This window comes from Echinops telfairi, unplaced genomic scaffold, assembly GCF_000313985.2.
Source record: "Echinops telfairi isolate 266 unplaced genomic scaffold, ASM31398v2 ScPeMD7_36;HRSCAF=134, whole genome shotgun sequence".
NCBI lineage: Eukaryota > Metazoa > Chordata > Mammalia > Afrosoricida > Tenrecidae > Echinops > Echinops telfairi.
This window is the reverse complement of record NW_022103934.1, coordinates 474,393-483,774: the sequence shown is the minus strand read 5'-3', so window position 1 is coordinate 483,774 and position 9,382 is coordinate 474,393. Positions and strand designations below refer to the sequence as shown.

General features: G+C 59.1%; 1 protein-coding gene across 2 annotated transcripts; it reads right to left on the bottom strand.

Moving 5' to 3' along the window:
* Positions 1–404: 404 nt before the first annotated feature.
* On the bottom strand, positions 405–9,382 carry ODAD3 (outer dynein arm docking complex subunit 3). Of its 2 annotated transcripts, none has more exons than XM_045290406.1 (13): positions 9,046–9,382; positions 7,286–7,407; positions 7,110–7,187; positions 4,546–4,716; positions 4,367–4,468; positions 4,155–4,280; positions 3,863–3,985; positions 3,188–3,343; positions 2,133–2,293; positions 1,896–2,052; positions 1,444–1,599; positions 918–1,002; positions 405–755 (listed from the first exon to the last, which is right to left on the bottom strand). In XM_045290406.1, the coding sequence occupies exons 1-13, from the start codon at positions 9,284–9,286 to the stop codon at positions 637–639; spliced, it is 1,797 nt and encodes a 598-aa protein (XP_045146341.1). In that variant the 5' UTR covers positions 9,287–9,382; the 3' UTR covers positions 405–636. The 2 variants fall into 2 exon arrangements, with proteins under 2 accessions (XP_045146341.1, XP_045146343.1); XM_045290408.1 differs by having other exon boundaries at positions 3,188–3,340.

Sequence of the window (9,382 nt, the reverse complement as noted above, 5' to 3'; positions counted from 1 at the left end):
GAGAAATCTCCCCTGGGTCCCCGTGAGCAGGGGAGCTGATTTGCCTCAGGTGTGGAAGGAAGTTATCTCCCATCTTTGGTGGGGGCAGAAGGACTCAATCTGTATCGTCAGTTGATGGGGGTCCCTTCACTTCCCAGACAAGAGAAGACGGAGTGTGGCACCCAGTTTTGAGGGGGTGATGGCCCTGACTGGTGCTGGGTGAAACAGCCAGTCCTCTCAAGACTCATGGCCACCCGGTATGTAGGAGGAGAACCGTCCTCCCTGAGGTTTTCAAGGGCAGATTTTGGGGGGGAGTAGACGCCGGACCTCTTCTTCCAGAGAGTCTGTGGGTGCACCCAAGCCTCCTGCCTTTCAGTTGGCCAGCCAGTGACATTACGGGGTCAAGGAGAGAGAAATACCCAAGCGGCTGCTCAATGACCTTTATTGCGCAATTCCGAGGCTGCCTGCTCCGTCCGCCTGGGAAGATTTACTGTGGGAAGGTCACGCCAGGTCCCCTTCCCGCGCCTCCCGGCGGGCTCCATAACCAGGCCGGGCCGGTCCAGCCCTTGAAGGGCCCCGTGGGCCTGAGGCTGGGCCCCGAAGGAGGGCTCCGGGGCTCCGAAGGGGCTCTGAGGCGCCGGAGACTCAAGCACTGAACTAGGATCTCCGAGCACGGCTGCGCTTCTTGCTGCGGGATTCTATGAATTTCTGGGAACGCATCTTGAGCATTGCGCGAGTCACCGCGAGGTTGTCGTCATCCTCACTCTCCTCCTCGTCTGCGGGGACAGGGTGTGTGAGGGGAGAAGGGGCGGTCCTCTTTGGTAGGGGCGCCTCCTCCTCTGCTCCACCCGGTTTCCCAATCTTGGCCTCAGATCACGCCCTTGGGTACACCCCCCCTCCCCCGCCCAACGCTCGCCCCTTTTCCTGCGGGCACTGACCAAAGAACTTGTCCTTGGAGCTGGGGACTGGCAGGGAGATGCGGGTGTTGTAGACGGGCAGCTTTCCCTCTAAACTGGCGAAGAACTAGGTGCGGGGAGGCGGGAGAGAGGAGCGTGGGTGGGGCAGGGCTCCCCACCGCTCTCTGAAATATGTCTATATATTGAGACTACGGCTCAATTCCCGGTTTAAGTGCCCCGTCCCTTCCCCCACGCCCTCCCGGGCTAGCCGTGTCCCAGGTTCCCAGCGAGCACCTGATACCCAGTCCCACCCCCTCGCCCATCAGGCCCGCCCTTGGCCTCTGACGCCAGACCTCTCCCTTAGCTCCGCCCTCTGGCCTCTCGGGACCCGCTCTCAGCTCCCCTGGCTCCTCTGCATTTGTTGGGCTCACCCGGGGCTCCTCAGCCTCCTCCCCTCGTGTCCCGAGGGTCGCCCGCTACCCAGACTCCCTGGCGTCTTCGATCCAGCCCCTGCACCCTCAGCCCGGCCCTTGGGTCTCGGGGTCCCGCGCCCGGACGGCCTGGGCACCTCGCGATTGGCTATGTGTTCCAGCATCTCCGGCAAGTTGAGGCTCTCAAGCTGCGTTTGCAGCTTCAGCAGCTTCCCCTCCACCAAGCCCAGCAGGTCTAGCACGTAGCTGGTTTTTTTGGGGTCCAGCTCCTTGTCGGCGAAGCTGCTGCCCTCCTGCAAAAGAGCCGGGTTGGCACGGAGGCAGCGGGGCTTGGGGGGGGGGAGGGCTTTCCCTTGTGGGGCGGGGCTTCTGAAGTCTAGGGGCCCCCTCAGTGTGTGGGTGGAGCCTCGGAATTTCAAGGACCCTGGATTCGAGTGGGGGTAGAGGAAATGGGCAGGGAAGGCACTTGGCCGGTTCTTGGGTCACTCTTGGAAGTGGGCGGGATCTCTGAGATTTGGGACCGGGGCTGGCTCGAGAGTGGGTGGGGGTTCCCAGGCCCCAGCCGCTGGAAGGGGAGGGCGGGGCCTACCGCGCTGACGTAGTGCAGCTTGCTCGCCAGGTGCTCGAGGCCCGCCTGGGCCACCTCCAGCGCCCGCACGCAGCGCTCCAGCTGTCCATGTGCCTCGTTGCGCCGCTCCTCCTCGGCCTTCAGTCGCTGCTGCAGCTCGTCGAGCTGCTTCTGCTCGCTGCAGGGCGCAAGACAGGCCGCCGTGGGAGCGCACCGACGCGTGCGCCCCACGCCTTCCTTCGTGGCCCGCGGCCTCACCTCACCACCGTGGTCTCCCCGGAGTACTTGAGCAGCTCCAGTTCCTGCTGCAGCCGCTGCTTCTCCTGCTTCTGCTTCACCAGCGTCTCCTCATTCTCCTTCTTGAGGGCCTCCAACTGCGTGAAGGTGTCGCCCTGGGCCAGGAACCGCCGCACCACTGACTGGGGGCAGGGGGAAAGGGGGACGGCAGTTAACCCGCAGTTAGAGCCGGGTGGGGGGGGGGGCTCTGGGGCTCACAAGATAGATGACCCAACCTCTCACGGCCACCTGGGGCTGCGGGAGACAGACGGCGCAGCCCTGAGCTCCAGGCCTGTGCTTGTCTGTCTGGAGAATGAGAATTCCCCGCAAACCAGCAAGCAGAGACATGTTTGTGCAGTAAGCAGAGCTGCCTGTCAAAACCGAAGGCCCATCACTTTCTGACGGCCCATCCCACCTCGTCCTCCAGACACCTCGCCAGCCGGCAGGAGCTACCTGCTCACCTGGTCTCCCTTCTGGAAAGGGGTCTAGCCAGGTGTCCCAAGATGGGCCCAGAGTCACCTCAGAGGAGGTGCCCATGCTGTAGCTTGGAGGGGTCACAGAGGAAAGAAAATGCGCCCAGAGTTCATGCGGACATCAGTGTCGGCTGGCCAGAACCAAGCGCCGGAAGGGGACTTTGGAAGTTTCAGAAGATGCTTCCTTGCCGGGGACCTTGGGCTGGGGTCCTGCTTGTCCAGTCTAAGAGTGGTGCCAGCTGCCTACTGTGGGTTAGACCACGTCACAGACGCTGGCGACACAGAGGACAGAGACAGACAGAGCCTCCAGGCTCTGGCCTGTCTGATCCATCGTGAGAGAACAAGGCGGAAGGTGTGCGTCAGGGCAGACAACCATAGCGGGGTTTGCTTCAAAGGGCAGCAGAGAAGGAGGCGCTAGCTGCAAGGTGTGGGGGCCTCCTCTTATGCTGAGGAATGGATGCAGCGGGGAGGGGAAGCAGGTGAGTTCCCTGTAGAGACACCCAACCTCCTGGCCTGGGCCCCCGGAGCTAGGTCTGGGCAGGCTGGGCTGCGGGCAGCACTCACATGGGTGTCCCCGACGCCAGTGGCGTCCCTGACTTTGCCGAAGATAATCTCCAGCTGGTACATGCCCCAGCGTTGCCGCAGCTCCTCCTCCTTGGCTCGCAGGTTGTCCTGGATCCTGTCCTCAGAATGCAGCAGCATGTGCTCACGCTGAGTCTGCTGGGGTTGTGGGAGGGGGTGGGGGGTGGGGGAGAGTCAGCGTAGAGGCTGGGGCAGGGTATCCCAAGGGAGCCCGGGAGAGGGTGTGATGGTAAGCAGGAAAGGTACCCGGGCCAGAGTCGGACCTGCGGGGCAGGTTGGGGGACAGCAGATGAGCAAGGGGAGGTGGGGGCTGGGGCTGGGTCTGCAGGGGCCAGGGCAAGTGGAGGCAGAGACCCCTGGAGGTAGGTGGCTGGAGAAGGGGTATATGGGGATAGATATGGAGGGTTGCCAGCAAAATGAGGCATGGAGGGGCGTGGCAAGACTGGAAGGGGCGTGCTTCCAAGGCGGTTGGAGTGGGGAGTGGATTCAGACCGGCCAGGGCAGGACAGGGTCGGCGGAAGAATCTAGTGGGTGCAGTGGGTGCAACGAGACGGGGCGCAGAGAGTATTGAGCCAAGCAGTCTCCTTTCCCCTCCCCACCGGCCCAGGGCTGGTGCTGCCAAGGAGGTCTTACTCCCGGCGGCCGGCGGACACGCACCTTGCGTTCCATGCGCTCGTTCTGCAATTTCTTCTCCTCGGCTCGCTTCTTGCATTCGGTCACGTAGTGCTCGCGCTCCTTGCGCTCTCGGTACAGCGTCTCCTCCAGAGTTTGCAGCTGGTCCTGCGGGGCACGTGGTGAGCCAGGTAGGCCCAGAGCCACCACCTAGCTGGCAGGGCTGAGTCCCTGGGAGGTAGGTGGGAGGGGCCCTGGAGATCACTCAGATCCTGGGACCCGGCAGGGCAGTTCAAGGCAGTTGGATAGGACCGTGGGGGGTGAGGTAAGTGGGCACCTTGGCGATGTCCCTGGCGCTGAGTGCCTCCTGGTTCACCAGTTGCAGATCGCCTAGCTCATGTTTGGTGTGCAGCACTTGGGCCTCCATAGCATCCAGCCGGTTCTCCATATTGAGGCTTTCCTCCTGGAGGTGGACGGGCCTGTGACTGGCTTGTCCCTGTACAAGCCTGACCTCTGACCTCCCCTTCCGACAACCCCGCCGTCCCCCACCTGCAAGTAGGACTTGAGCTGCAGGTACACGTTGGTGATGTATTCAGCCTCCTCCGCTTTCATCCGGGCCTTTTCCAGGCGATTCTCCAAATTCCGCATGGTCTAGACAACCATAGCGTTAGGCTAAGTAGCCCCCTGCCCCCCAGCCTCCTCCCCCCTGCAGGCCTCGCCGGCCCCACCTTGGCCACGTCCGTGTTCTGGTCCTGAGCCTCGGCCATCTCGAGCTCAAGCAGGCTGTGCTGTAGCTGCAGCTCCTCCAGCCGCTTCTGCCTCAAGTCCACTTCGTGGCGCAGAGCGTTCAGCTGCTTCACCTTCTCGGTTAGTCGGTATTCCAGGTACTCCAGTGCCTGCTGCAGGGGCGGGGGCGTGCCAGAGAGGCTCTGAGCCCCCTCGCCCCCCACCCTGTTCATCCTCCATGCCCTCTCCCATCTTCATCGGCACCTGCCTCCTCCCAGCATCATCCAATCAGACGCCCCTCCTTCCTGCAGGATCTCTTCTCTCCAGGCTTGGGGGAGGAGGGATCACTGGTGCCCCTTTTCAGCCTCCTTTGCCTTTGGAGGGAGGGCCTCAGGGTCTCTTGGGCCCCTGAGTCCCCTGGGCCTCATCTCTCCTCTTCCCACACTCAGAGCCTTGGTGGTCTCATTACTGTCAGGGCTTTAAAGGCCCGATGGTATAGGGTGGGCTGCAATCCGCAAGGTCAGCAGTTTGAAACCACCAGCTGTTCCGGGGAGTGGGGGTGGGGGAGAGATGACGCTTTCTATGCCTGTAAAGAGTTACAGACTCGGAAGCTCACAAGGGCAGTTCTACCCTGTCCGATAGGGTTGCTGAGTAGAGATGGCCTGGATGGCAGTTGAATTTGGTTGTGTGGTATTCTGTGGGACTGCTGACCCCACGTCAGCAGTAGAAGCCATTCGAGAGTGTGGCTGTCTGCTCCTGGGAAAGATGTATAGCCTTGGAAAACCAGAGAGAGGGTCGCTATGGGTTGGAATGGACCCCCAGGGCAGGGGGGTTGGGTCATACCCTGAGACAGGAACCCCCCTGGTGGCACGGCAGGTTGGGTGTTGGTCTGCTCATCAGGAGGTTGATGGTTCAAGCCCAGCACTAGGTCCTGGGGAGAAAGGTGAGGGTGACTGCCCCCATCGGGATGTGCAGTCTTGGAAACACGAGATCGGGTCCCTGTGAGTCAAAATCTACTCAGTGACAGTGGGTTTGGGTTAGATACACCGAGAGGACCCACATTTTACCTCTTCCCTGAACGGCCAGTCCATAGAAGTATAAACGAAAGGGCTTCAAGAATTTGGCAGAGGGGGCAAGAGGGGGGGGGAGTATAGAAATGAAATGTTTAGAAAATAATGATGGCAGCATATGTACAAATATGCTTGATACAATTGATGCATGGATTGTTATAAGAGCTGTGAGAGCCCCCAATAAAATTATCTTTGGATTAAAAAAAAAAACCTGCAAACAACAAAAAAAGTATTTCATAGAAAAATTCCATTACCTTTCCATTCCGTTTTCCAGCTGCCTACAGCTCTGACAGTTGCAAATTGCCACCAAGGTCAACCTTCACAAAGCGCAACCCCATGCACGTCAGAGTGGAACTGTGCTCCCAAGGGTTTTGAATAGGGGATTGCGGGGAAGTGGGTTGTCAGGTCTTTCTGACGAGGTACCTTTGAGTAGACTAGAGTCTCAACCTTTTGGCTGGCAGCCGAGTGTTTCAACTACCTCACCTGGGCCTCCCCGGACAGGCCCATCCAGCCGACTGCCTCCCCATCGATTTCAACTCATGGCAACTCTAAGGGATAGAGTAGAACTGCTCCTCGGGGTTCCCGAGACTGGGGGTCTGGACACAGCACAGTTTCATCCTTCTCCAGTGCAGCGGCTGGAGGATTTGAGCTGCTGCTGACCTTGGCCCCATGCTGAACCCACGGCACAACCAGACGGACTTCCAGGTCAGCCCCACCTCTGCCCTTCTCCCACGGTCTCAGCTCATGGTGGCTCCATCCTTGAAGTTCTCCTTCACTCCCTCTCTTCCCACGATATCAACATCCCATTTGTCAACGAGGGCTCCATGGCCTTGCTCACACGATCCGCCCCCCTACCCTTCTTTCTTTCCACCTCCATTGCTTCTACTCCAGTGTGGTTGACACTTCTCCCCGTTTCCACTTTTGCCTCTTTGCGATCTGTTTCCCCCTCCTCTGTTGCTTGGTGTACAATCTCAACTCATCGCTGCTCGGCCCACCTCCCTCTCTGACCTCCCCTCCTGCTGCTGCACCCCCACACTCACTCAGCTGCAGCCACGCCACCCCACCGGCCTCCTGTGTGGCTGCACCCTCACTAAGCTTGCTCCTGCCTCAGTGACCTTGTACTTCTTGTTCCCTCGGCCTGCAGCCCTCTGACCCAAGTCACCCCTCTTCGCCCCCTATGTCTGCGTGCCTACTGTCAACTCTGCCTCCTTTAGAGAGAGGGCTCTGCGGCTTGGTGTGTTCCCTTCCCACTCAGCTGTGACCTCTCTGAGAGCAGCCCCCCGGTCTCTTGTTCATCGGGGCCCCCCAACACCTGCTCCCACGATAGGCACACACAGTAGGCATGCAGTGATGACTCATTGGGTGACTGCAGGAATGGGGGCCAGTGCAGAGAAAGGACTGGAGAGAGGAGACTGGGGGCGGGCAGGCAGTGCAGTGGGGAGGGTGGGTGGGGACCCAGCAGGAGACGGGAGCATGGGCAGTGAGGGAGAGCAAACCTGGCCTGTTCTGTTCTTTAGGTATGGCTTCCCAGACTTCCAATCTCGAATCACTGCCTGGACCACTTTCTCATCTCCCTGCAGGGCAAGGCGCCTGGTCACCCTCAGCCAGGCCCCCTCCACAGAGGGAGTCCCTGCCCACTCCCAGGTCCCCTCCACTGCCTCTGCCTGGGCACCTGGAGCAGGTTCAGCAGTTGGATCTGCAGCGCTTTGATCTGCTCGTGGAGCTTGTGGATGGCCTCCTGGTTCTTCTTGATGTTCCACTGGGAGCTCTCATAAAAGGTCTTCCGGTCCCCCTCTGGGGCAGGGCAAGCGGGCAGGCACAAGCAAAGCATCATTGCCGTGGCAAGGGGAAGCGTCCCCAAGGAAGACCTAATTGTGACCATCGATGTAATGCTACCACAATACTTCACTCAAAGCACAACAAAACAAAACCCCTCAAACTGACTGCCGTCATGTCAGTTCCAACTCACAGCAACCCTATAGCACAGGGTAGAACTGCCCCTTGTGAATTCCCGAGATTGGAACTCTTCCTGGGAGCAGAAAGCCTCATCTTTCTCCCAGTGAACGGCTGGAGGTTTCAAACTGCTGACCTCCCTGTTGGCAGCTCAATGCATACACCACTCTGGCACCAGGGCCCCTCAGTACCTCATTGGATGCCAGACCAAGAGCTTTGTAGGCCTCAACTTATCCTATGCCAACCGCTTCAGCTATTATCTATCACACCCATGTTTCGATGGCGAGGCTGAGGCTCAGAGAGGCTGACCAAATTGTTCAAGGTCACAGCGGTCTCACTGCTGAGTCCAACCTTCAACCTCCTAATGAAGAAGAGAAACAATAATGACACCAGGATGATCTGTCACCAGGATTTCCCAATCTGGGCATGAATGATACCATCTGGGGCCGGATAATATTTTGTGTGTGGGTAAGTGGGGCTCTCTTGTGAACGACAGTGCAGCCTTGCACTCAGCCTACTAGATGCCAGGAGCACCATCAAACCCACCTTGGCCCCAACCAAATGTGACCACTGAAACATGGCTTCAGAAACTGTCCACTCTCCCTGCCACCCACCCAGTCCCTTCTGACTCCCAGAGACCCTACAAGACAGGGGAGCACTTTCCCTGTGGGTGCCCGAGACTGTGACTCTATGGGAGCAGAAAGCCAGAGATGGCGCATTGGTTGATTTCCAGATGACCATTAGAAAGACCTTACGTCTTTCTTCCACGGCCACCCGTCCAGCATTACAGCACCAAAGGAGTCTTTATTGATCGATGGGCTAAGGAATGTTCTTGAGGTGCCCTGGCTGGCTGCTGTTAGGTGCCATTGAGTCAATGCCAAGTGACAGCAACCCCGTGTACAACAGAGCCAAGCACCGCCCCAACCTGCGCCATCCTTGCAAGTGTTGCTCTAGTGCAGCCACGGTGTCAATCCGTCTCGTTGAGGGCCTTCCTGTTTTCTGCTGCCCCCTCCACTTTACCAAGCACGATGTCCCTCTCCAGGGACTGGTCCCTCCTGGTGACATCTCTCCTGCATGCAAGGTGAGGATTCCTACCAGTGAACTGCCACCACCCTCTCCATGCTGTGTGAGACCAACAGCAAACTCCTCCGTGCTCTGGGGTCTCTGCTGACTCCTAGCCACCCAATGCGACCCAGAACTTCCTCAGAGGCTGTCCTCATTCCAGAAGCAGACTGCCACATCTTCCTCCCATGGAGTGACCCGAGGGTTCAATTGCTGACCCTTCCGTGAGCAGGAGGGTCCTTCACCACCACCACTGACAGATGAGTCGAAACTACACAAAAGTGTGGGAAACAGTCCATTTGCTGTGAGCCCAGGAGATGTCTTAAAACAGAGCAAAACCCTAAGTGTGTATACATTTTGCTCGCGTCCCACCTTGTCTGCACACTGCTGACCCCTGGACCTCTGCAGCCATCTTACCTAAGAGTTGTATCTTCCTTTGTAACTCGGACACCTGTGCGTGTAGAGAGGCCTTCACCCCACTAGGGTATAAAGATCCGGGCTTGGTGTGGGCTGGGTACCAGGCTGGGGTTGCACCCTTGCCTCGAGGGTGGCCAGTCTTGCCCTGAAGGTGACTGCCTTTGGCCTTCAAGGGCGTCGAAAGTTGGTCCTGAGCAGTCAGAACGTGAGCGGAGGCCGCTCTGCACAGCGGAGACGTCATGATGAGGTTGGGGCCGAGAGGCCTTAGGGGCTAGCGCGGCGATTAGGAGTCACCCCTGTCCAGGATCCAGTTCTTGTTAACCGGGCTCTGGGAATG